The sequence below is a fragment of the Canis lupus genome, chromosome 4 (genome assembly GCF_011100685.1).
Source record: "Canis lupus familiaris isolate Mischka breed German Shepherd chromosome 4, alternate assembly UU_Cfam_GSD_1.0, whole genome shotgun sequence".
In the NCBI taxonomy this organism is placed as follows: Eukaryota; Metazoa; Chordata; class Mammalia; order Carnivora; family Canidae; genus Canis; species Canis lupus.
Window position 1 is genome coordinate 53,727,718 of NC_049225.1, and position 25,808 is coordinate 53,753,525.

At 46.4% G+C, this 25,808-nt stretch overlaps 1 protein-coding gene and 1 non-coding gene across 7 annotated transcripts in view; both read right to left on the reverse strand.

Annotated features, from left to right (window-relative positions):
• CYFIP2 (cytoplasmic FMR1 interacting protein 2) overlaps window positions 1–25,808 on the reverse strand; it is a 123,983-nt gene that overhangs the window by 71,394 nt on the left and 26,781 nt on the right. For 3 of the 6 annotated variants that reach the window (XM_038534920.1, XM_038534919.1, XM_038534918.1), the window contains 13 exons: window positions 25,649–25,750; window positions 21,676–21,857; window positions 19,721–19,817; window positions 18,062–18,190; window positions 15,770–15,874; window positions 13,596–13,687; window positions 11,652–11,769; window positions 9,047–9,166; window positions 8,385–8,510; window positions 4,594–4,760; window positions 3,737–3,884; window positions 1,439–1,513; window positions 375–528 (listed from right to left, as the gene is read on the reverse strand). In XM_038534920.1, the coding sequence (XP_038390848.1) occupies window positions 375–528; window positions 1,439–1,513; window positions 3,737–3,884; window positions 4,594–4,760; window positions 8,385–8,510; window positions 9,047–9,166; window positions 11,652–11,769; window positions 13,596–13,687; window positions 15,770–15,874; window positions 18,062–18,190; window positions 19,721–19,817; window positions 21,676–21,857; window positions 25,649–25,750 (1,615 nt within the window). Of the gene's footprint in view, window positions 1–374; window positions 529–1,438; window positions 1,514–3,736; window positions 3,885–4,593; window positions 4,761–8,384; window positions 8,511–9,046; window positions 9,167–11,651; window positions 11,770–13,595; window positions 13,688–14,062; window positions 14,124–14,223; window positions 14,277–15,769; window positions 15,875–18,061; window positions 18,191–19,720; window positions 19,818–21,675; window positions 21,858–25,648; window positions 25,751–25,808 lie in introns of those variants that run through there. The other 3 variants (XM_038534921.1, XM_038534922.1, XM_038534923.1) reach the window with 3 other exon arrangements.
• Window positions 7,311–7,417, reverse strand: LOC119871693. The gene has a single exon (XR_005358764.1). It is a non-coding gene; the product is annotated as a U6 spliceosomal RNA (small nuclear RNA).

A 25,808-nucleotide genomic window follows, 5' to 3' on the forward strand; every position in this document is an offset into this window, starting at 1 on the left:
GGTCCAGCTTGGAAGCCTCCTTTGCAATGAGCAACAAGACTAATCAGCACAGAGCTGCTGCTTAAAAGCTAAGGCTTAAGATGCCTGGTTGCATCTGTGGGTATGTTGCTGGATTTAATCCCCTTTACTAAGGACTTCATGACAAATAAACCACAAATGTCTACCAGACAAATTTAGCTGAGTCAGAATAGCTGAACTGAGCCTGGCCTTTCCAAGTCCACCAGAAAGTGTGCATTTTTTACCTCGGTGGCGAAACGTGCCCTTCTGGCCGATGACCACATTTCTTTGCAACTTTTGGTCCAACAGCCTTAGTGGGTCTGGGACCTGCCCCCACCCAACCGTCCTCTCCCCACTGCCTGGATAGCGTCACTCACCACTGATATTGAGCAGGTGTGTGAAGAAGAAGGACTGTTTGTGGAAGTCCTCTATGGCGAGGACAATGGGTCCATCAAGGCTGCTCCTCAATGTCTTCTTGGAGCCACTCTTGTCTGCGATGAGCGATTCAAGCATGGTCCGCACCATGTACAGCTTGAAAGAGAAAGTAGGAGGAGAAGGTCAGGGGCTGGCCCTCTATCCTGGGGTAAAGGTTTCTTTGTGCTGTGTTTATATTTTTCTTTTTTTCTGCAGATGTCTGCTCTTAAAAAGCCCTTCTTAAGGAAGCACCAGTTTAGGGTTGGAGAAGTGAATTTCGAACATGTAAACCTTCATGAGGGAGAGTGGCCCGCCCAGAAAGGACATTCTGCCCAGGGCCTGTGGCATCCCTGGGTAGGAGGACCTGATGTAATAACAAGTCATTTAAGGCCCAAGTTTTTGCTGGCTCTGCTTGGCCAAGGGCGTGGGCATCAGAGGAGAACCTCAGTTCACATCACTCTGGAGTCACTCTCTGCTTTACTGGTTGGCTATGGTGGCACCCTGGACTTGGGTCTATGGCCAGGCGCTGCTACTGTCTTGCTGTGTGACCTTGGGCAACAAAGTCCCACTCTGGGCCTCAGTTTTCTTATCTGCTAATACGAGGGGGTTGCACCAGATGCTTTCTCAAGCCAGTCCCTTTCAGCTCTAGCATTTTGAGGAATTGCGAAATGCGGTTTGATCAGAGCAAGCCCCCCGCCCAGCCACCTCAAGCTTCAGACCCTTAGCACTTGGAATCCATTACCAAGGGATGGCGCCCTCTGGTGGCGCCAGCTGCATTGCACAGCCTACTGAAATCCTGGGTGATAAGCGGGTGAAGATGGGTACTTACACAGGAGGTCTACTAGACAATCAACTCCCGCTTACAGAGGGCCTTAAGTGCAAAGGGTGCAAGTGCTAATCTAGATCTTTCCACATCATATGTCTTTGAATCTTAGGGCTGGAAGGGGCCTTGAGGAGCCAGGCTAGTCCATTCCTGCTGCCTCCTGGAGAAGTGTACCCCAACCAACCCAGCCAGGCGGTGTTATACCAGGGATCGGCAGCCTCTTCGGCCCTGTGTGCCACCAGTGGGGTGAAACAAAGCCCGCGGGGACCACTGGCAGGCCTAAGACATAGATAGGAGAAAAGAGGAGGGAATGGGAGGGCAGGAGAGACAGGGAAGAGGGAGAGAGAGAAGAGAGAGAGAGAAAGAGAAAAGCAAGAGGTATTGTATATGGTGGGAAAGCCGCCGCGACTGCTAGGGGCCACTTGCCGACCACCTCTCAGAAGCTCCAACCTCCCTCTGCCACCACGTCTGCTCTGGATCTCCTCCAGGACCATACCCACCATGCGCCTGGCACCTGGCCGGGCAGCGCAGCCACAGAGAGGAGGGGCACACCGCCCCTACCGCAGCATTTCCCTTGATGGTCAAAGAGCTACCATGGTGGCTGATTTATGGGACAGTCCACCCACTGCAACCCCATCGGTGGGCAGGCCTGATCATCCTTAAGAACTGAGAAGCACTGTTCTGATGATGGCCCTTGGAGCCACCAGGATTCTAATGATGGCCCTTGGAGCCATCCTTCCAGGAAAGGATTTATCAAGTACAATCCATGTGGTATTGACTTGATTTGTATCAAATTCTATTTGAAAATCCATTTTGTTGGTAAGAGGGGGACCTCCTCTCCCACCTATGTCTATTGACTGGAGCATTTAAGTCATCAGATCAGTCAGCATCCCAGCTATGCTAGAAGCCCCTGTCCACTATGCTCTGCAGGCCCTAACAGAGCCCTGGGGCGGGAGTCAGGAGACCTGGGTTCTTGTCCCACCTCCACCTGTGACTCACCTTGTGACTTAGACAAGTCACTTCCCCTCTCTGGACCTCAGTTTCCCCATCTGTAAAGCAGGGAGGGCACTGGGACTAGCTTGTCTCTAAGGGCTCTTCTGGCTCCATTAGAGAGTCTACTCAATGCATTTGTACCACCTCACGTAATTAGAGGCTGACTTGTGGTCATGCTCCCCTCTCAGACCACCTGTATAGATACTCTTTCCACTCCTCTTGTCTCCTTCTCTCTCTCCCTCTCTGCCTGTTTGGCCCTTCCCCTCAGCTTCCTTTCTAGTATCTTTCCTGCCTTGTCTGTGTCTCACTCACTTGAGTCTTGGGGCTTCCAGAAACACCTGAAAGCCCTGCTTAGCCCCTCCAGGGTATTCTAGGCTGGAAAGGTTCTTGACATTATACAGAAGTGTTTGTAGAAGCTTCCTTGGGATTTCCAAGACCAGCAAGATCAGTGCAAACTGGCCCACGGGCTGTGAAGCCAAGGGAAGTGACAGTGATGCTGCTGAGAACCCATCCTACCCCATCCCTCCTCCCCGTCCCCTGCCCAGACACAGACACAGACACATAAAAGGGGTAGGGGTGGGCCTCGGATGGCTCATCTCAGATGGTTCACATTCAGGACTGCAGAGCTGAGTCAGGCTGGAAGGTCATGTCAAGGGGGAGTTCCTGTAAGACCCCTGAAAGTTCGATAGACTCTCATGCTTTTTTCCAATACTTCAAAAAGCCTACCAGGAACTGCTTATCCTTAAGTTAGTGGCAAGGATTCAACCAAGATGCCCAGATTCTTTTTCTTTCTTCTTCTTTTTTTTTTTTTGGAATTTAATGACTACTTTGGATAAATCACAGGTGACGTCTTGTTCAGAAGCTTTGGTTAGCAACTCTGAATCTCTCTGATTACTAGACTTTCTCTAAGGGGTCAAGGGTTTTTGATACTTGTGCATTTGAGGAGTTAATAATAATAATATTTTGTCAGTACCATGATCTCATTCAAAATTTTCACTTAATGGAGAAGATAATCAGAGTACAGAGAGATCAAGGTGCTTACCCAAGATCACACAGCACATCAGAGGCAGAACTTGTGAATTCCCAAGCTAGGACGTGCAGGGGAAGGGGCCAGGGTTCACTAAAGGGGGACAGGATAGATGCATATAGATTTGACTTTAAACTCTTCCTATATTTTGGAACCTATACTTCACAGGGCCAGGAGATAGCCAGTCCTGGTATTACCCCCATTTGCCAGATTAGACAACTGAGGCACAAAGAGACTGTGTAACGTGCCCGAGGTCACACAGGTTTCTAGGACTAGAATCCAGGTCTCCTGAATCTTAAGCTGGTAGTCCTCCCTCCTGTATTAAAACAAGATGGCAGAGTAAGACTAGTGCAGCTGCTGGACCCTGCCCCTCCTGCCTGAGGACCCCCAGCCCCATGGCCCCATGGTCCAGCCAGGATGAACTACCATGGCCTGGCTGGCCTCTAGGTCAACCGAGCTGGCCTGTGCCCGGAACCACTTACCTGTGTGCTGGAGGGCCCCACAGCACGCCGGGGCACCTTGATGTCAAATCCACCCTTGGGATCCTTCTCCCCTCTCAAGCATGGGTCATTGGGGGGCTCTCGGCCCCCCTCCCAGTCACAGATGGTTTTTCGAATTGCCTGCAGGACACTGGGAAGGAAGAATTGATACTCAGACCAGGTTTTACCACTGGAAGGAGGCCCTGCAACTCCATTTCTAGAGTCCGTGAGGGCCCAGGACACCTTGTCTTAGAATTCCTGGGTGCTGGGGAAGTATGCCCATTCCTGGCCCCACCCCCAAGAGGTGCCGGCTTCCCAGGCTTGAGCCATGGTCCAGAAGTCTAACTTTCAACAAGTGCCACAGGCAATGCTGATGCCCACTGGCTAGTTTCCTTTCTCATTATAGGGGAGTTTCAGGAGTCCAATTACATCTCTGTATGTTTGAAGTTTCAATAATAGCTTCTATTTGTTGTATACTTGCTGTGTATCCATGCTGCTGTGTGCTTAGATCTACACACTGATTATCTCACCTTATCATCCTACCAGCCAATAAATGAAGTAAGTACCATTATATTCCACATTTTACAGAGGAGGAAAACTGAGGTTCAGAGAAAGTAAGTTACTTGGTCAAGTACACAAAGCTAGTAGGTGGATACAGGCTTCCAACTCTTCCAGACTGGGGCTTAATTCATTTCAAATGCCAATCTACTAAGACAGCCTCCTAGAACTTGCTAGCAGAGTCTGTGTGTGTGCAGAGGCTGCGCTGGAAGCTGACTGAGCCAGGAACTTCCCCTGTGGTGTGCACTTAGCACCCTTGATTTTTTTATGTGACCCCTGGAAAGGGCCATCTGAAGACCCACCTGATAAGGACGTTCTTCTTCTTCCGCACTGCCTGTCTCAGGGGCTCACGCAAGGTCACCTGGGCAAAATCCTGCAGGGCCGCGTAGATGGTGTTCCTGATGGCCTGGTTGAAGACGCTCTCCATCCTGCCCATGAGTACCTGCAGGCCCTTGATCATGGCGATCACCTGGCCAGGCAAGATGAAGGTCAGGCTCACCAGGCTTCAGCTTACCTATCCATCTAGTACCCTTCACCGCATTGCAGAGAGGGTGCTCTGTGAGATGCCCAGAAGCAAAAGGCCAGTGCTACTCAAAGTGCCAGTTCACTGCTAGGTAAGAAACATGTGCCAGGATGGAAATCAGCACTCTGCCTTCTTCATCAAGAAGAGTCCTGCTATAAGGCAAAGATATTAGCTACACTGAACAGTGGGCTTCATGACACAGCCAATTTTCATTCTGGCACGGTTTCCTATCTTGTTGCTGATTGATATCACACAGCAGCCAGTCCATGGAGCACATTTCATAGATCACTCTGACATTGAGAGGCCTCTCCATGTACCACACACCCACAGACTGTATCAAATAGAACTTTTTTACTATAAAATTTTCTATAGAAGTATAGGTTCCATAGTGAGGGAGGAGTTTAAAGTCAAATCTATATGCATCTACCCTGTCTTCCTTTAGTGAACGCTGACCCCTTCCCTTGCAGTGACGTCCTCGAATTTTTACAATCTTTGCTTTTGAAATAATTTGGTCATTTGCTGTTTAAGTCCCTAGAACTTTTTCCTAATGATGTAAAATCTCTGTAGAAGTCTTGGGTGAGGGAAAGCCTCTGCCCCTCCTTTTTTTGCTTCCCAGGCTACAGAGATGGGAGACAGGCATTTGTGGTGAGTGTATCCTGGCCTGCCTTGGAGCTCTCCTTTGAGATCTGTCTGCCTATAGGGACAGATCCCCTTCTGGGTTCCTTACTTCTCCTTGCAATCACCATTCCTTCTCTATCCTGAGGAACAAAGGCATGTATGTATCATTTGTTTCCCGGTAGGTAAATTTAATGGGATGGAGAAGGAATAAGAAGCTTTGGGTGGCCTTGGGTGGAAGTCACATCCCTAGTTTAGCTCACCTGTGACAAGCCTGATCCTTTGGCCCCTATCAGCCACGAGTGCTAATATTGGGAGTGATTCCGAATTCTGAGGGGACAGCACAATGCTACAGCAGCCTCCTGACAACCACCACACTTATCACACCCAACGTGATGTGCTAGACTTCTACCTCTGCATCAGACTCTAGGTGCTGAAGGGGTGAGGCCCAGCAATGTGCACACCCTAGGCCTACAGCCTGGGCCTGGAGTGGGCCGTCAGAAAATTTTTGTTGAAAAGGAATGAATAAAGTAATGAATGAGTTTAGATGCTAAGATTTTGTCTTCCTCTAAACCTTAAAGGAATAAATAGAACATCTGAGGTTTGGGGAAATGGTGAGAACAGTTCGGGAGGTAAGGATTATATATATACCATAAGCATAGTGGTTCTGCTGGAGAGAAGCCTTAGTATAAAGAAATAATGGGACAGAAGTCTTAAGGGAACATCACATCATGAAAACATCTAGGCTCCTGGCTAGAGATGTAACTAGGAAATAATGAGACAAAGGAAGAAACAGATAATGGAGAGGTTTTAGAATAATTCCAAACACAGCAGAGTATGCAGATCTGTTACACCTATAGGGAAATCTTTGCAACTTTGGGCTAGGTGGAGATTTCTTAGATAGAATACAAAAATCACAAACCAGAAAATAATGGTAAGTTGAACTTTATCAAAATTAAAAACAGTCGTTCTTCAAAAAAGGTACCCCTAGAAAAATGAAAAGGCAAAGTCAACAAATACAAAAAATATTTACAACATATATATGCTAGGGGCTTGTAACTACAATATATAAAAATTCTCACAATTCAATAATAAGACAGAAACCCAACTTAAAAAATGGGCAAAAGATTTCAGAAGACAACATTTCAGAATGGAAGATATATGAATGGCCAATAAGCACATGAAAAGATGCTCAATATCAGTAGTCTTTAGGGAAATGCAAATTAAAACCTCAATGAGATTTCACTAAATAGTCATTAGCATGACTAAAATTAAGAAAATTGGCAAAAGCAAATCGTAGCACAATTTCACAATGAGGGTGTGGAACAATGGAACTCTCATCTACCATTGGTGGGAATATATAAGGGTACATCCACATCGGAAAACCATTTGGCAGTTCCTTAAAAAGTTAAGTATTAACCTACAATGTGACCGTTGCAAGAGAAATAAAAACCTTTATCTATACGAAGACTTATACTCAAATCTTTAAAGCAACTTTATTCATACTAGCTCAAAGCTAGAAACAGCCCAAAATTTATCAATAGTTGAATGGGTATACAAATTATAGTATATATCCATACAATGGAATTATACTCAACAATACAAAGAAACAAACTATTGATACATAAAACAATGTGGATAAAACTCAAAATTATGATGGTGACTGAAAGAAGCCAAACACACACACAAAAAATGCAAACTATACAAAACAATAGGAAATACAAATAGATCTATGGTGACAAAAAAAAAGATATGTATCTATATCTATATCTATATCTATATCTATATCTATATCTATCAGGCCCGTGGATGGTTGGAGGATAGATAGTAAATGGTACAAAGTCTTTAAGGGGAGGTGGAAATGTTCTGCATCTTTTTTTTTTTTAAAGGGGATGTATTGTGAATTTGTGTGTCATCCTTGTGGGACGTCCAGGCTAACCTTCTCTGTACTGTTCCAATTTTAGTCTATGTGTTGCCAAAGGGAAAACAAAATGTTCTGTATCTTTGTGGTTTCATAGGTGTGTATGTAACAGTCAAACTTTACATGCAACTTTAAGTGGATACAGTTTATTGAATATAAATTATACCTCAAGAAAGATGATAAAAACACTATACTATCCTCATGAATGAATGTATGGCATGCATGACCCAAGAATAGAGTCTTATAAAAGGAACATTTAGAGAACAAGATGGAGATTCTGGACATTAAAAATATAATAGGGACAACAAAAAATACTAAGAGTAGGAAGTTGAACTTCAGGATATATCCCATAAGACAGAACAAAAATGAGTGATGGACAAAACAGAAAAGATAAAAACATGAGACACTAAATCTGGGGGATCCAACATCTGATGATAACTCCTCTCATCTTGGTTTCCACCTGTCATTCTTTGATCACTCATTAGCCTGGGCATTTTTCTTATCTCTTTTAGCCATTTGTCTGTCCTTGTTTCTGCTGTTGGCTTCCTTTTTCCCACTTTTCTAGTAGAGTAAATGCTTCCCCTTTGGATTCTTAGGAACAGAGTGAGTTTCTAATCATTTTTGAATGGTAACTTTATTTTTTAAGATTTATTTATTTTAGAGAGAGAGAGCATAAAGGGAGAGGCAGAGGGAAAGGGAGAGAGAATTTCAAGCAGACTGCGCTGAGCGCAGAACCCAATATGGGGTTCGATCCCATGACCCAGAGATCATGACCTAAGTAGAAATCAAGAGTCGGTTGGGTCACTTAAGTGACTGTGACACTCAGGTGCTCCTGAATGGCAACTTTTGACAAAGATTAAATCAGGCAGGGGGAGAACAGGGAAGTGTATGCATACAAGGATCATGGCTGCCATCTTGCTCAGAAGCATTGTTGGAATCACAAGGATCAACACCAGTAGCAGCCTGGGATGGGATGGTAAGGAGTGGGGGGGGCGGGGTGGAGGGGTTGAGGAATGGAGGGAGTCAGTACCCACCTCGACGAAGGCAAACTTCTCTTCACTAGTGTAGTTGTAGCGCGTGGCTCTCTCATACTCTTCTGCAGTACCAGGGCAGTCCTTGTTGCAGAACTTGTCTGTGGGATGGACCAGCTTCCAAGAGTACTAGCGAGGGGGGGAAAACCCAAATGTCCATCAGCAGATGAGAGGCAAAAGCTAACATGGCGTGACCTTGTGTGTTGGGGGGTACTCCTCAGTTATAAAAGGGAATGAAGTTCTGATTCAGGCTATAACATGGATCATGGTTCTTGAAGGCATGAAGTAAAGAAGTCAGACACAAATAACTACATATGATATGATTCTACTTAAGGGAAACATCCAGAACAGGGAAATTATAGAGACAGAAGACAGATTGCTTAGGGCTGTGGGGATAGGGAATGGGGGGGTGATGGCACAGGGTTTCTTTTGGAACTGATAAAACCATTCTAAATTTGACTGTCGTTGTACAATTCTGCGAATATGCTAAAAACCAACAAATCTGCATTTTAAATGAGTGAATGGTATAGTGTGAAAATTATCTCAGTAAGGCTGTTAAAGGAAGAGTGCTGGGGAGAGGCAGAGGCAGACAAGAGTTCGCGTGAATGGAGGTCAGGCTGGAGAGGTCTGGGGAGGGGGAGGCCCTCTGCCTTCATGACACCTACCACCTCCATGACGTGCGCGCTCCACTTGGATAAAAGCTGCAGGCCCCGCAGGGCCAGGTCGAAGAGCTCACGGTACTCCTCGTCTGACTTCTGGCTGTCCAGCCCGGAGCCAGTCACCACCTGGGGAACATGAACTGTCACCCTCACCATGTACGTGCCTGGCACTTTTAGATGCTATCTGAATCCTCCACGAAGAATACAAAAGAGGTGCTAAAATTATATCCTCTTTGATAGATAAACCGAGGTTCAGACAAGTTCTTGGTTGAAGGCCACATGGGTCGTAAATGGTTGAGGGTTTAAACTCAGGTGGTGTGATACCATAGCCCCACTCACAACTACCCCAGCTATACTGCAGAGCTGTGGCTTTCAAATTTTTAAATTGCAAATTATAGCTGTAGGACACACAACAAATTAACTCAGGAACACATACCTGTATATATATATATATATATATATATATATATATATATATATATGAACCAACATTTTTTCATGAAGTAACTTTACTCATAATTTCTCTGATTGTCTATTCTATCTCATACAAAAATGCTAATCATAAGCCACTATATTAATTTCACAACTCATTAATTAGATGTCTCGCCAATTGAAAAGTGCTGAAGATAAACACCTACTTGAATGTGTATTATTCCATAAGGCAATATGGGTGTATGCAAGTGCATATGCATAGATATGCATGCAATATGTATGCATACATATGCATACATACATATACATGCACGCATATGCGCATATATGTTTGCGTGCATACATGTATGTACCTGCATATATGTATATACATATCGAGTCAGCCCTCATTATTTGTGGGTTCTGGTACTGTGAATTTGCCTACTCACTAAAATCTATTTGTAACCTTCAAGTCAATACTTCCAGTACCTTCACTGGTCATTCACAGGTACGTGCTGAGTGGTGAAAAATCTGAGTCCTGTCCCAGCTGAGGTTGAACATGATGACCCTCTGCCTTCTTGTTTCAGTAATCAGCTGTATACATGTCCTTTTCATGGTTTATTTAATGCCTCGTTTTCCACATTTTTGAACTTTTTACTGGTGATTTCACTATTTAAAGTGGCCCCAAGTGTAGTGCTCAAGTTCTGTCTAGTGATGCTAACTGCAAGAAGGCTATGACATGCCTTAGGGAAAAAGCACAGGTTTTAGATAAACTTTGTTTGGATGTTAAATTATAGTGCTGTTGCATGTGAGTTAATGTCAACGAATTAACAATATATATTATAAACATACATTACATAAGGGGACTTTAAATAGAAATACACAGAAAACGAGGTTATACATTGATCAGCATATGAAAATATTGTGACCAAAGGTTCAAAGGAACTGAACTCTGTACTTCCTCTAGGAGCAATAGTTCAGCATTTGTTGATCTAGTGTTCGTGCCCACTTTATAGAATATAATTTCTGTGAATAATGAGAATTATCTGTGTATACACATGTATAACATGTATAACTTAAAAAAAAAAACAAAACTTTAAGCCAAATTCATTGTTAGGTCACACCAAAACTTGACAAAGATGAAGGAGGCCCCAGCGCTCAAATTATTCCCATAGCTTTATTTGATTGTCACATATGGTCAAGAAAAGCCAAAGGTTTGGGCTTGACCTTGGTCTATGTCTTCTAGGAGACCTCCTAAGGATATGGGCCGCCTGTCTAATGACCACACCATGTGCACCTGTCTGTCCTCATTTCAAATATGCTGCCCTTTGATCAAAGACATTTTCTGAGTTTGGGTTTGGAAAGCATATGCATTATCACCGCCAGCCACATGATGGAACCAGTGAGCAAACGTAGGATAGTGCAGAGTCATCCGGGTTGGAATCCAGAGACCTATGTTTATCAAACCAATATGTAAATTTATTAGAAGGGTATATATGGGAAGAGTCCAGGAGGATATAGAAACCGAAGTATTAATCACAGTTGGTGCTGGTTGGTACAATTTTACATGATTGACTTCTCTTCTTCGTATATTTGTATTTTTTTCTGAGGTTTATGCATTGGCTATATTTCCATATTAAAAAAAAGGAAAAGAAAAATTTGACACCAGTAAAAATGTAATTGGTGGGATTGCAAGAGATTTTATGGTCTTCTGTCCCTAATTGCATTTTCTGATGTGTTATAAGGATAATTTATTATTGTGTAGTTTTAAAATATTTAGTAAGTGCTTTGAGCATGACTGTTCAGAACTGTTTCTCTTGCCATCCAGGGTCAAAATGGCTGGGATTGTGTGCAGATCAACCATTACTGGGCCACCATTATCTGCTGGGCAAGATGCATTTTCCATGCATCCTACTGTTTAATCTTCTCAATGAACCTTTCCAGATACTATTACCCCCATTTTACAGATGAGGAAACTGAGGCACAGAGATTATGAATAACTTGTGAAGGTCAGTGGCAAAACCAGAATCAAATCCAGTTCTGTCTGACTCTCTTGGCCAGTCTGACCTCTTGCCTCCGATATGTACTGCCTCACTCCTGCTCTCCATTATCCCTGTGATCATTTCCTTCCTGGCTAGTCCTTGTCCCTTCACACCCTGAACCCCCCAGGCCTCCATCCTAGCAGCCAGAGCTAGCTTACCTCACTGTTGCTGTAGCGAGCGAGTTCGGAAATGAAGCGGATGTGGTCATCCCGGATCTGAACCATCTGCTCGCAGATGTTGTACTGGGGGCTGATGCTGCTCTGGGTACAGGTCCACCTGGGCAGAAAATCACAGTGTTGGAGCAGGTCCTGGTCTTATATACCTCAGCAGGATAGGCTCCTTCCACTCACTAGTTGCTCTTGGCGATCAGCCAAATGTGGCTGGCTCCCCTGGGTAGACCCAAGAGGTGTCACAGCCACCAGCTAGAGAGCCTGCCACAGGCCGACTGCAATTGTCTTTTTCCTCCTCTGAGACCCAATCACAGGCTTTTCCGGATACCTTATGTCCATGGTACTTACCAGTTCTATGAGCGAAGAGCCTCTCTAGGGCTACAAAGAGCTGAAAACCGAGTGAAGAAAAGGCAAGGTGGGTGACCTCCCCAAACATGCCTACTGACTGTCAGCATTGGCGGCATCCTGTGGTTGAAACCGGCTTTGGTAGGGCTGCTGGGGTGGGACCCGGGAAACTTACAGGGATCGTGCCTCTTTGTCAACAGTGATCTGGCAATGTGAGAGGACTCCATGGCAAGGGATGTGTTCTGAGAGGTACTGCTGGCAGGCTTTTCCTCTCTGTCCCTCCCTCTCTCTTTTGCCACTCCCTTCTCATTCCCCTTGCCTCTCTCCTTTCTCCTCAACTCTTTGGAAAAAGATCATTGGGAAAACCATCCTGAAATGGAGAGTAAATCAAGGAATGAAAGTCTTCACTCTCCTTCCCCAAGAGAAAGAAGACTGCCCCCTTCACCCTCTTCTGTCATCTGGTGCTGGGTGACCCCAGGGACAGACTAAGCATTAGAACCAAACAAGGTGGATAAACATTTTGGGAAAAATTTCATATCTCAAAAGGATCTCCTTGAAGTGGCTCTCATAAGAATGCTTAGATTGGTGATAAATTTCTTCATGCTTTTACTGTGGCATGACTCATATTTTGGGTTACTTGTGCAGGGGGGACACAATCACTCAAACTCCTGACACCCCACCGTGGGCCACATCACCACTCCCAACCAACTTTAGATGGTCAAGGATGTACGCAGGAAATGTAAGGAAAGGAGTTCAGCATTCTCAGTTCCATGCTTTCCCTAGAGAACCTCCTCACATGCCAGCAGCCAGCAGGTTATGAAAAGACTAAATCAGCTTCCTTGGTGAGGCTCCCTTACAGGGTCTCAAGGCTGGTGGGGCTCGAGGACACTCCATTCACATATTCTTAAGGTACTAACCCTCACTTTTGACTAAAGGACAGTCAGCCACTCTCTGTTTCGAAAGGTCATATTCATTCAGCTTTGGGGAAGATGCAGACAGAAGGAACTTTATTAACAACCCCAGATATCAAAGGAGTGGCCAAGGCTGCACCTAGATGTCACCCACCTGCCATGAGTCACTGACACCCCAGATCCTAGCACAAGTTACCTAGAACGGTGGTTTATAAAACAATCTAAGGCGAGGCTATCGACCCACTTTGCAGGTAGAACCACCAGGCCATATACTCAATGACATACTTACTGCATAGACATAAATCTGAGGAAAGAAGCAAGGTGATGAAGGATGCCATCTTGCTCCACCCGACCATGGAGGGCCAGCCAGTCCTCCCCCTTCTTGAGGGAAGGTGGGCTCCTGCCATCCCATTGTGGGCAGCATGGGTCAGCGCTGGGACGGAGAAGGGGCAGGGCTGTGCTCTGAACACTTTTGAACCCTGGCAGCAAAGGGCAGATACAAAAGAGCTCAGAGCACCCTCTGCTGTTCCCTTCTGGCCGGCTGGGTGCCAGTGTTGTGATGGAATCCACCTGCCCAGGGCTCTGGGGAGGGAGGAGGGGCTGAAGTGGCCCCTCGGCCCCCTGCCCGGGCTGGGCATCCTCGCGGGAGCCGAGAGACATTATGGCAGGCACTCACTTGGACTTGTTCTCTTCATAGTGAGCACTGGTCTTAATGTATCTGGCCAGCTCTATCTGCATGTCGCCGAAAAGGGGCACCACTTGCAGCTGCTGCAAAGGAAGCAAACACAAGGCGTGAGATGCTGAGAGAGGAGTGGGGGTAGGTGGCTGCCTTCTGCTGGGGAAAGCAGGCCTCTGTGTACCTCTGGGCCAACCCCTAGGTTCTTCTTCTGATCATGCTACTTTGTCACCTTGGCACCAGAAAGAGTCCCAGTTGTACAGGTCCTCTCTTGCCTCCAGCCAACCCATGTTCCAGCAACTGAGCACAAAAGGGGCAAAGTGATTTGTCTAAGGTAACACAGCAGGCAGAATGGATGAAGGATGAGAATCAGATGGCCTGCCTCCCAGGGCAGGGTCCTTTCTGCTTTAATTTCCCTGGGATTCTTGGATCCTTGCTGCCGTGAACTCTGGACTAGGAGTGGATACCTGGATGCTGCCTGCTGGGTGTGTGGCCTTCCTGAGAACTTTACAACATAAAGCAATTGAAACCCTAACACTAAACGCCAAAGGGCAGACAGGTCCTAAATGAACACCAGGATAAATGGAGAGGAGGCTGGTATGTACTGCTGGCTTCTATGCACAAGTACCATATCAAACTCTTCGAAACCAGATTTTTAGGACGGTGGTGGATCCATGTCATTCTGCATTTGTTAAGTCACACAGAATGTAGAACGCCAAGAGGGATTCCTCATGGAATCTATGGACTTTGGGTGATAATGATGTGTCAGTGTAGGTTTGATGATTGTAAAGAGTGTATCACTTTGGTGAGGGATTCTGATAGTGGGGGAGGCTCTACATGGTGGAGGGCAGGGGAGTAAATGGGAAAACTGTGCACTTTCTGCTCGATTTTGCTGTGAACTGAACTGCTCTATAAAATAGTCTATTAAACAAAAAAAACAGTCTCTCAATCCATACAAATACTTTGTGAGGTCAATACAATTATCATCCCCATTTCACAGATGAAAAGATTGAAGTTTAGATAGCTCAAGTAATCTTCACACAAAATCAAACCCGAGAGAAGTCAAGGAGCCAGGATGATAATCCAGGGCTCTGCCTCCCACTGAATCCTCAAGGAAACTCTATAAAGTAAATACTCTTTGCATTCACATTTTTCGGGCTGAGGAATTCCATTTCAGAAAGGTTTGGTGACTTTCCAGAGTCATCCAGCTGTTGAGTGGCAGAGCCAGACTAAAACCCAGGCCTGACCATGGCAAAGCTGTATTACTCAACTGCACCCCAATCTCATTCCTGACTGGGGGCAGAGACGGGTTTTACAAGGTCTCCTGAGATGAGCCCTGTTTTCATCTGGGGCAGCTCCAGAGAAAAGTGAAAGTTCCTGCCTTAAAAAGAAGCAAAGCCACAGGATGCCTTTGGTGATTTATTTCCCTCTTCACCTGGAAGCGTCAGTGGGATCCAGGCCCAGCCTAGTGTCCCCCATGCCACATGGGGGACTTTTAATGTTAAGCCTGGGTTTTCCATGTCTAACCTCTGAGGCTCTACTCCAAGCCTGGAGTGCCTGATGCTAGTTAAACTGACACCATGGAATTCAATTCCAAAGCGGGAAATCTCTTCATGAAAACCTCAAAGGCTTAATTTAACCCCAGGTTTTCTTTTTAAAAACCTGGGGCCAGAAGATCAAACCTCGGAGGCACTGCAAAGGTCTGAGTGTATAACGGACCATGATGAGGCATTGCACCCAGAGGCAGGGGGCAAGTAGAGGGAGTCCTCAGTGGACCAGGAGAGGCTGTGACTTTGCAAGTGAGAATCAATTTAAAATCCAGTCTTTAATCCTCCTGCTTCTGTGAGCTCTTATTCATAAGGAAAATTAAAGCAGGCACTATCTTCTGGGATGCACCTCTTTCTTTAGATAGCAAGGAATTCAAGAAAGACAAAAAGTAATATGCAGAAAGAATCTTAAGGCCTCCCAGCGGAATCCTGAGACTTGGGAGCATGTCTGACTTCAATGGGGCAGCCTTCTACGGAGGGCAGTTGGAGGTCCTTATCATTCTACCCGCCTCCTCCTCTTGGGGACTTTAGAGCTGCAGCTCCGTCAACAAGCCCTGCTTCCTGCAGATTTCTTCCCTTTCCTCAGAGAGATTGCCCTGCCGCCCGGCCCCACCCTCAGGTACTGACCTTAAAGAATTTATCAATTTTGCTGAGGTTGATTCTCTTCTTGGCATCCAGTTTGTAAATGTTACTGACGTTTCCATCCATCAGGTAGAGACCAAAACCCATTACCTAGAGCAAGAAAGTGCAGAGCACATCATGACCACTGGAAAAGTTTAAAAAACAAAACAAAACAAAAAAAGGAGGTCTGTGCATGTGCACACACACATGTATGTCTTGTAGTGACACCTTCTCTCTCAAAACCCACATGTCTTCAATTAAAGAAAGGAGACATAAATCTGATTTCAACTAAAAACTTGATTTCTGTGAAGAAATTCAGACCACCCTGTAGTGTGTTGTAATGGTGGTCGCTTGTTGAGTCCTTACTATGCGTAGGGCTTTACCAGATATTCTCCTCAATTCTCACAACAATCTTATGAGTCAAGTCACACAGCTAACAGGTTGCAGAGACAGGGTCTGAAGCCAGATCGGACAAGAACATCCACACATTTAGATGCTTCCTGCGAGGAAGGGCTGAGCGCTGCTTGTTGCTGCATCCCTGGGGTCTAGCACATTACAGGCACTTGGGAATACCTGCTCAGTGTCGAATGAATGTGAAACTGCTGACTTCTTTCCCCAAGGAAGCTAAAACAATGCAGAGATTCACAAGGAGCCACTGGTGACTTCATTCGGGAACATGTTTTTGTCTGACAACGCCATGTAAGTAGGTCAGGCTGACTCTGGATGTGCCAGTCCATTTAATAGCTTCTCGAATGCTGACATGCTTTGCTCCTTCTGTCAAATGCACAGCAAGGCTGAAGGGGGCCTGAACAGCTAGGCTGAAAGCAGCTTCCCTTGCTGAGAGCTGCTGTGACCGTGGGGAAGTCACATCTGACACGTAAGGGACTGGATTAGAAGACTATTGAGGTCGCATCCCTCTTAGCCCCATTCTGTCTCCTGCTCTGCAGGGTGGGCACCAGACTCTTCCACGTTAGGTGAGAGGTGCCCCTGGTGGCAATCTGAGCTGCAAAACCAGGGAACAATCAATATTGAGACCCAGAGCCTGGGGGAAAGTGGTGGAGAGCTGAGGGCAAGAAGATGAAGAAGTAGAGGAGTAGAGGGATTAAAAGCCAGTGAGAGAAAACCAGGGCCAGAGAATCTGCTGGCAGCATCTCAGAGAGCTTGGTGGGCTGGAATTTAGTGACCTGGTATGTGGCAGCAGCTGTTCTGGGCAGAGCTTTGGGACCTGCCCAGGCACAGCAAGGGGGTGAGAGAGACCACTAGGCTCTTGGGGACTCATCTGGATTTCTGATGGTACAGAGGAAGCCGGAGGGAACAAATCACTGAGATACCCCTTCCTACAGATATTGTCGAGGTGCTGTGGGAACAGAAAGAAGGAACCCCAACAGGGCTGGGACTCAGAATAGCATGCCAGAGTGGCAAGGCAGAGAGGAGGAAAAATAAAACTACCAGGAGAACTCTGGAAGAAGGGGAGGCTCTGGGGAAGACTGAAAAGGGGCTATGCAGGGTGTCAGCAGAACATGCAGAAGGCTGCTCATCTCAGTGCTACTGCTGTCCAGAGAAATCAGAACCCAAGCAGCCAAAGGCCGAGTAATGGCAAAAGAAATACAAGCACATCCGTATCACATTATTGAGTGGTTGCATAATATTCCCACTACACTTAATGAAATGGAATACAAATTACACACACATCATTTATGCATATAGCATATGCTAAAGAAGTATAAGCACAGAAAAACTGAAATATATCAAGATGCTAAAAGTGTTACCTCTGGAGGAAAAGATGGGGAGACATTAAAATTTTTTGTGCTTTTCTATATATTCCAGATTTTCTACAATAAATATTACTTGATAATTTAAAAATGAAATTTGCAAACCGCTGGAACAAATGTGACTACTTTGTGACAGCAAAAGCTTGAAGATTTTGCTTTCCCTTTGAGTCAGCAATTTTCTCCTCTATGACATTTGACTTGGCAGGAGTATGTACACAAAAGTTGCGCTCTAAGAGTGTTCAATGCAATTTGGCAAACAAATATCCAATGATAGGATTTGTTTAGTAACAGTATCCATGCACAATGGGACACTCAGCAGCCATTAAAAATTACATTGTAGAAATATCCTTAACAGCATCTGGAAAGGTGTATATGACATATGGAAGGAAAGAAAAAAGGACAAAAAATTATGTCCGGTAAGATCTGTATCAGTGTTTAAGAAAAAATAAACATTAAAAAAAGATTTTAAATAAGAAGGAGGTGAAGGGGCTAGCCCAGGACGTGGGGTGTGTGACTACAGTTATACCTTGAGGAGCATGTGCTTCTCGCTGGGGGTCAGATACATCTTGTTCTCGTAGTAATCCACGCAGATGTTGACAATGTCTGCCAGCAGCTCCTCGTAGCCTGGGATCACTTCCAGTTGCTGATGGAGACACTGAACAGCAACGCCCCCCACCCCTGGTTAGCTCCTCTCCCTCCTCCCCACCCGCACCACCACAGAAGGCCCACGGCTGATTGGCAGTGACACTGCACAGCCCCCCTGACCATCCCAGGTGGAGGGAACCTGCATCTTCTCCTTAAAGTCCCCACTTCTCCTTAAAGCTTCTGCAATCTTCCACGGCAGGCAACCTGCCCCCACTCTGAGCTCTCCATTTTATTTCCTGGCAATTCTGACATTTAGCAAGGACTTTCTTGGGCTGAGCTGAAAAGCAGTTCAGCTTTACAGTAACAGGCCTGAGTAATCTAGGCTTAGCTTTGAGGGTATAGACTTAGCCATGATACCTCAGACGATGACAGAAATACCCAGCCCAGGGGAGGAGAGTGGGACCAGCAGGTGTGTCCCTCCTGGCAGGACACAGTGGTACAGAAGCATTTCCCATAAGAACAGAGTCTAAGAGCTCCATCTCAGGCCCTTTCTCTCAAAAGGGACAACCTGGGCCCCTGTGGAGGACACCGTGAAAGACACTGCTGGTGCTTTCCACAGACAACCTGGGGCTGAGACGTGGGGCTGAGTCTCGGAAAAGAAACATGGAGCCTCAACACTGGCAGCCTTGTGCAGTTAACCAAGAGCAGGAAGGGTCCAGTGAAGCCAGGAGCATCCCTGAGAGAGGTTTGAGCCTGAAATGTTTCCAAGATGCAAGCCCCTCTCAGCTGAAGCCCAGCTCACATTCTTGCTGGTGCCTGTTTAGGCTGACCTGACAGGTGAGCAAGACGGGTTACATTAAGTCAGTCAGAGCAAAAGAGCCATAGCTGATGGGGGTGCCCAGCAAAGTGGTGGCAGTAACGATAGCTACGGCAGCTTATACTCTTACCACTCATCAGGCTCTGCTTACTAAGGGCTTTTGATATGATGTTTCATTTCTCACAACAGTCCTATGAGATGGACTCTTATTCTCAAAAATAACAGATCACACCACAGATGAGGAAACTGAGGCTTAGACCTCAGTTCTAAGATCTGAGGGTCTCAGATCTCACAAGATCTCACAAGGGTCAGTGGAGGGTCCAGGATTAGAAAACAAGGCTGTCAGGGCACCCGAGTGGCTCAGTGGTTGAGTGTCTGCCTTCAGCTCAGGTTGTGATCTTGGGGTCCTGGGACTGAGTTCCACATCGGGCTCCCCACATGGAACCTGCTTCTCCCTCTGCCTCTCTATGTCTCTCATGAATAAATAAAATTTTTTAAAAAAGAAATAAAATGAACAAGTCTGTCAAACTCCAGAACCCAGGCCCTCAATCCTCACTGCTGTAGGGGTAGCACATGGGCTGAGAAGGCTTTCAGGGAACCAAATCCGCAGGGGGTGAAAGGGTCATCTGTGGCTGGGGAGCGGACTTAGTCTGTTAATCCATCAGCAGGGAAGTGAGGATGTTAGATCTGGACTAAGCTCCCCTGCTTGTGGTCCCTCAATCTTCAGGCCCCTGCCTGTGTCCTGGGACACCAGGCTGAGATGAACAAGGACTCTGCCATCACCTGGGTGATCCTGTTGTGATTGGCCAGGAACATGGAAAGGTTCTGTGACTCCTGGATAGACTGGGGGTCCGCCATCTTCCTCAGGAACTGCGCCGCCCTACACGGTGTTGCAGAGAGGAATGCTCAAGCATAACCCGCCTAAGCTGGGCCTCACTGACTCCCGCTCCCACCTAACCCAGAGTCGTGCCCCCACCCCCCCACCCCCGCCCCGAGGCCTGAGGTTAAGGAGCTCACAATATCACAGATGACTCTATTATCAAAGGAGAGTGTATTCTGGAGTCATTTCCTTAGGGACCATATACACCTTGTACATTTAAGGATACCTACATTTAAGAGGCAAGAATACACTGAAGGCCCAAACCGGCAAGTTTAAGGGCAACAAGCATCTTATCAACCAGCCAGAGGTGGCAAGACAGAGCGAAATGGGCATCCCTGCGCCATGCTGTGAAACCTGCCGTGAAACCACACAGTGGTCATGGAGAAGAATCCGAGGCAGGATGTGTTGGTTTTGCATGGATTATGTTACTTACAGAAAACCTCCAAGTTTCTAAAGCAAAGCACTGCGTGGAAACAAAAGTCTATTTCACCCAATAGGGTTATAGGTGAAGGGTGATGGTTGTGGGGAGCACTCACAGGGCTCGATGGGGGAACACCACGCCATCCTGGTCTGTCCCAGCCTAACCTGGTAGTGGTGCAGCCCATATCACGACTGACCACGAGAGCACAGACAAGACACCCGCCTTGCTCACAGCCCTAGCTGCTCTGCATGGTGTCACTTATGACCACGATGCAAGGAGTGGCCAAAACTGGGGAGAAACACAGGGAGCAGCGGGGGGAGATGTAGGAGATATTATACTATGAGTTGTCTACGAAATCTTTGTGAAAGCTGCCATTTCTGCACCAGGCTGAGGAGGGGGCTCTGTCTATGGACACCCCCAGGTTACACAGTTCACTTAGGATACAATTGTGGGAATAGGTCTGTTGCCTGCTTTTTCCAGTTACCTTGGAGCCCCAAGAGGATGTGATTCAAGGAAGAGGGGGCCTCTTCATCAGTGACACAGAAAATCCCTCCCAAGATACATCTGCAGACACTGAGAGCTCATCTGAACATCAGCAACATATAGGAAAGATACCTGTTGCTTTCAAATGCCCCCTGCCACCTTCTAGGTGGTGGTATCCTAATTTCTGGAGCACGACAATCCCTCACACATTCTCAGTCCTTCTTTCTCAGCTGACGCGGACCTCCAACTGACTCTGAGGGAAAGCACCTGTCCAACTGGAGCCTCCACTCCCCACAGTTACCTGATGGAGGGGTCCACACGGGACCCAAACCAGAGCAATGACAATCTGTGGGACTTTTGCAAAAGTTATTTCAAAGAAGCACCCTTTCTTTCCTTTGAAACTGGGGGTGCTGTGCTGGTCAGAGGGTAGCTTCTAGCTGCCGAGGCCACCACAGGGCACAGGCCTGCCTGAGAAGGAAGCTGCTATCAAGGGAGGTTGAGCCCAGAGGTAGGGGGAACCAGACCAACAGCATCTGAGTACCTGGATCCAGAAACAAGGAAGCTTTTCAGTTTTGGGAGCCAATTGAGTTCCTTTTTAATATAAACAGTTTGAAATGGCTTTCTGAATATTGCAGGAAATGACTGATGTGACTGACCATTTTATGATGATCTTGCAGGTCCTATACTGCATGGGAAACTACTACTGCTCCACAGGTTAGGGAAAATGAGGATCTGACCCCACCTTGAGACAGAACATCTACAGAGACCCAGTTCTCCAAAGACTCAGCTCTGCATGTTATTTCTCAAACTGCAAAAGCCGGTAACAGGCCCAACCCTGCTCGTGCTGGGGAATGGCCAGCTTGGTTCTGGAGGAGGAGCGTGGCAGGACTGTATCCTCTGCCTGCCCCAGGCTGGCTCCGCAGGAAGAGGGGGGTGGGGTGAGGGCGCCCTGACCTCTTGTAGGCAGAGTGGTCATTCTTGACGCTGCACTTCATATTCTTCAGCTCATCCAAGACGGCAAACATGTTGATGAACTTGCCCAGCGTCAGAAGGTAGGCCTCGGAGACAAAGTCCTTCCTCCGCTCGGCATGGCACAGCCGCTTCACCTCACTGCAGAACCGCTCGATGGCCTTGCGCTGCAGGCAGAGGGGGCAGCAAGTAAGGCCAGGCAGCCCAGGAAGGGGGCTCACTGTGCTCTCTGTGGAGAGCAGGGTCAAGTCTCCCTCCTCTGAGGCTCTAGTCAGAGTTTAGAGAAAGTCAAATCTGTCAGGTCATTCTCAGAGGAGTCCCTAAATCCAGGGCTCATTTCCAGAGGGTAGCCTGGAACCTGCAACCTAGTGAGTCATATCAATGAATTCATTCACCATGCCTTCACTCAAAAACCTTGTCTTATTCTCTTATTCATTTTTGTGTCCCAGCACCTAGGACAGTGTCAGGTGCCAGACAAGAGTAGGGTAGGGACCACGAGTGACAGAAACATTCAGAGAGAGAGGGTAATGTATCCAATAAATAGTATTTACTGAGCATCTACTATGTGCCAAAGATCATTCAAGGTACTGGAGTAAAGTAGAGAACAAAACATAAAAGAAAAATTTCTACTCTAAGGGACTTGTATATGAGGGAAGGCAGAAAACAAAACAAATGCTCTGTATTAGAATGTGATATGTACTACGGAGAAAAATAAAGCAGGAAAAATAAAGCAGAATAATAAAGGGGAATAGGGAGGGCAGGGGGAGCCATATACTTTAGTAGGAAGATCAGACTAAAAATCATTCAGAGGTGATTTCTAGGAAAAGAGTTTGAAAGTAGAGAAGGAGAATGACAGGGATAACTGATAGAAGTGCATTCTGGACAGCATGAGTGGCCAGTGCAAAGGCCCTGGGGCAGGAGTGTGCCTGGCATGTCTGAAGGATGAGTAATAAACTAGTGGTTGAAGTGGAGTAAGCAAAAGGAAGAAACTGGAAGCAGAGAGGAACCCTTGAGGCCTTTGTGAGGGCTCAGGTTTCTACACTGAGTGAGTCAAGAATAATATGATCTGAATTGTATTTTAAAAGGGTCACATGGGGGATCCCTGGGTGGCTCGGTGGTTTAGCGCCTGCCTTTGGCCTGGGGCACAATCCTGGAGTCCCAGGATTGAGTCCCACATCGGGCTCCTGGCATGGAGCCTGCTTCTCCCTCCTCCTGTGTCTCTGCCTCTCTTTCTTTCTCTATCATGAATAAGTAAATAAAAAAAAATCTTTTAAAAAATAATAAAAAATAAAAGGGTCACATGGGACACCTGGGTGGCTCAGCAGTTGAGCATCTGCCTTTGGCCCAGGGTATGATCCTGGAGTCCCAGGATTGAGTCCCACATCAGGCTTCCTGCATGGAGCCTGCTTCTCCCTCTGTCTATGTCTCTGCCTCTCTCTCTATCATGAATCAATAAAATCTAAAGAAAAAAAAAAAAGGTCACAGTAGCAGGCAAAGCTAAAAGGAGGGAGAATAGTTAAGAGATATGAAAATATGTCTACCCCAAAATGTATACATGAATATTCACAGGACCTTGTTCATAATAGCCTCAAAGTGGATATAATCTAAATGTCCATTAACACAAATATGTAAATAAAATATGGTAGATCCATATAGAAGATTAGTATTTGGTCATACAATTTGATACCTGCTACAATATGGATGGATCTTGAAAACAATATACTAGGTGAAAGAAGTCTGTCACCAAAGGTCACATATTATGTGATTCCATTTATATGCAGTGTCCAGAAGAGGCAAATCCATAAGACAGATTAGTGGTTACCTAGATCTGGAGGGGGGCAGGTGGAAGGTATGATGGGGTGATAGCTAAAGGGAATGGGATTTCTTTTTGGGGTGAGAATGTTCTACAACTGAGTGTGGTGGTGGATGTACAACTCTGTGAATATACTAATAAAAACTGTTCAATTGTCCAATTTAAATGGACAAATTGTATGGTATATGAATCATACCTCAAAAAAAATCTGTTCCCAAAAAGAGCAGCTGACAAATAACAAAAAAGGGCTAAAGTAGCAATTCTGAAAGAGACACAGAGAGAGGAGGAGGTGGAGGAAGAGGGAGAGGAGGATAACTAGGAGAAAGGAGAGAAATCACTCCTTGTATGTGAACTTTACTCCATGGACATGGGATACCCTGCCAGTCATTCCTTCCTTCAAAGCCTAGACCAAGCCAGACTTTCTCCATCCAGAGTCTAAGTCCAATAAAACTTCTTGCAATGATGGAGATGCTCCACATCTGCACTGTCCAATATGGTAGCCACTCATCACATGTGGCTACTGAGCATTTGAAATGGCCAGTGCCCTGGGGGACCTGAATTTTAAATTTTATTTAGTTTTAATGTAGATAGTCCCATATGGCTACTGGCCACTGTGCTGAACAGCATAGTTCTAGATTACATCAGATCCTCCTCTCAATATTTCGTTGAAGGCCCTTTGTTTCGCACTCAATCAGCCTCTGGATAGTTCTCTCTTGGGCCTGCCTTCCTAAAGAGAGTAGGCTCCTAAGGGCAGGTCCATGATGCTAGTCACAGCAGCTGCCATTTATCAAACCTACTCTGTAACCAGGACTCTATTTGACTCTTTACAAATAGACCTCATTTGTCCTCACCACAAACCAGAGATTAGGCATGATTTCCAAGGTGAGAGAACCTTTGTCAACGCAAAGGTGTGAGACGTCACATAACTCCCCGGCACACAGGGACAGTGGGGCAAAATCTTGAGTTTCCCTGCCTCGGACACCAGGCCATCTGCCCAGGGCTGCATGCATTTGCACCTTCCCCAGACATTCCCCATCTCCCACCCCCCGGGGGGCCCGGGTAGAGCTGGGTGTGGGGTGGACATCTGGCCAGGGCTTGCAAGTCTATTTATGAAGCTCAGCTTTTCAGTGGACTGTGTGGAGGGCATAGAGCGAGTGCCATGACTCCCGCCCCAGGGTACAGACTGTTCTTGAAGTGTTCAACCTGCATTCCTGAACAGCATCTGACCTAACTATAATAATCAACCAATTTGCATTATTTTCTCTTTGCCATTCCTGCTTAACCAGCCTGCCCTCTAGTCTTCCATTGATGGAGGCCCCTCAGCTCTCTTTTCTCTTCTCCTCCTGACATAATTCCTCTTCCTGGCTTCCCAGCTGGCTTCCGTGCTGTCTCTTCTCCCCTCCCACCTTCCACATCTGTAACTGCCTCCCACCTCCCATCTGTTTCCCACACAGCAGCCAGAATGTTGCTGTAAAACCTCAAACCAGAACCCGTCACAAGAAACCGCCAGTGGCTTCTATGGTGTTCGAGTAAAATCCATATATTCTCTTCATGTCCTGCCTCCTGGCCTACAGTGCCCTAGAAGGTCAGGTCCTGTCTACCTCTCCCATGTCACTTTCGGTCCACCATCCCTTCTCACTGCAGCATCCCTGGCTTCTTCTATTTCTTAAACACATCCTTCTTCTTCAGGCCTCAGGACCTTTGCTTTTGCAGTTCCTTCTGCTTGAAATCCTCTTCATCTGATCGTCACACGCCAGATGATTGTTACATACAGATTTCAGTGCAAATACCATTCTTGACAGGCCATCCCTAAAGCTGCACCATGTCACAGACACCCTCTACCCCAGAGTTTTGATTTTTAAATTTTATTTACTCACAGCACTTACTCTACCCTGATTGTGGGTGGACTGTGTATTATTTACTGTCAGTCTCTCCTACCTGAAACACACTTGTGTACTCACTAGGATGTAAATCACATGGAGAGAGGGAGGCTTGTCTGTTTTGCTCACTAAGGGGTGTATCACGGGGGCACACAAAAAGCTCTTGCTCATTGGATAAATAACCTGGGTCAAAAATCCAGACCCCAGCAATCAGTGAGGTGTGGCCTCTCAAGTCTCCTGATCCAGATCCACCCTAACCCCTCACCTGAAAGTACATGAACTTCATGAGCTTGGTGACCTCTGGCTCTAGCACTTCCACTGTCTTCTCATAGATCTCCACCCGGTTGGGCTGCTCATTGCATTTCACCTGTGTGGGGAGAGGGGAGATCACACATCTTCCTTTATCAGCGCAATTCTGGTTCACA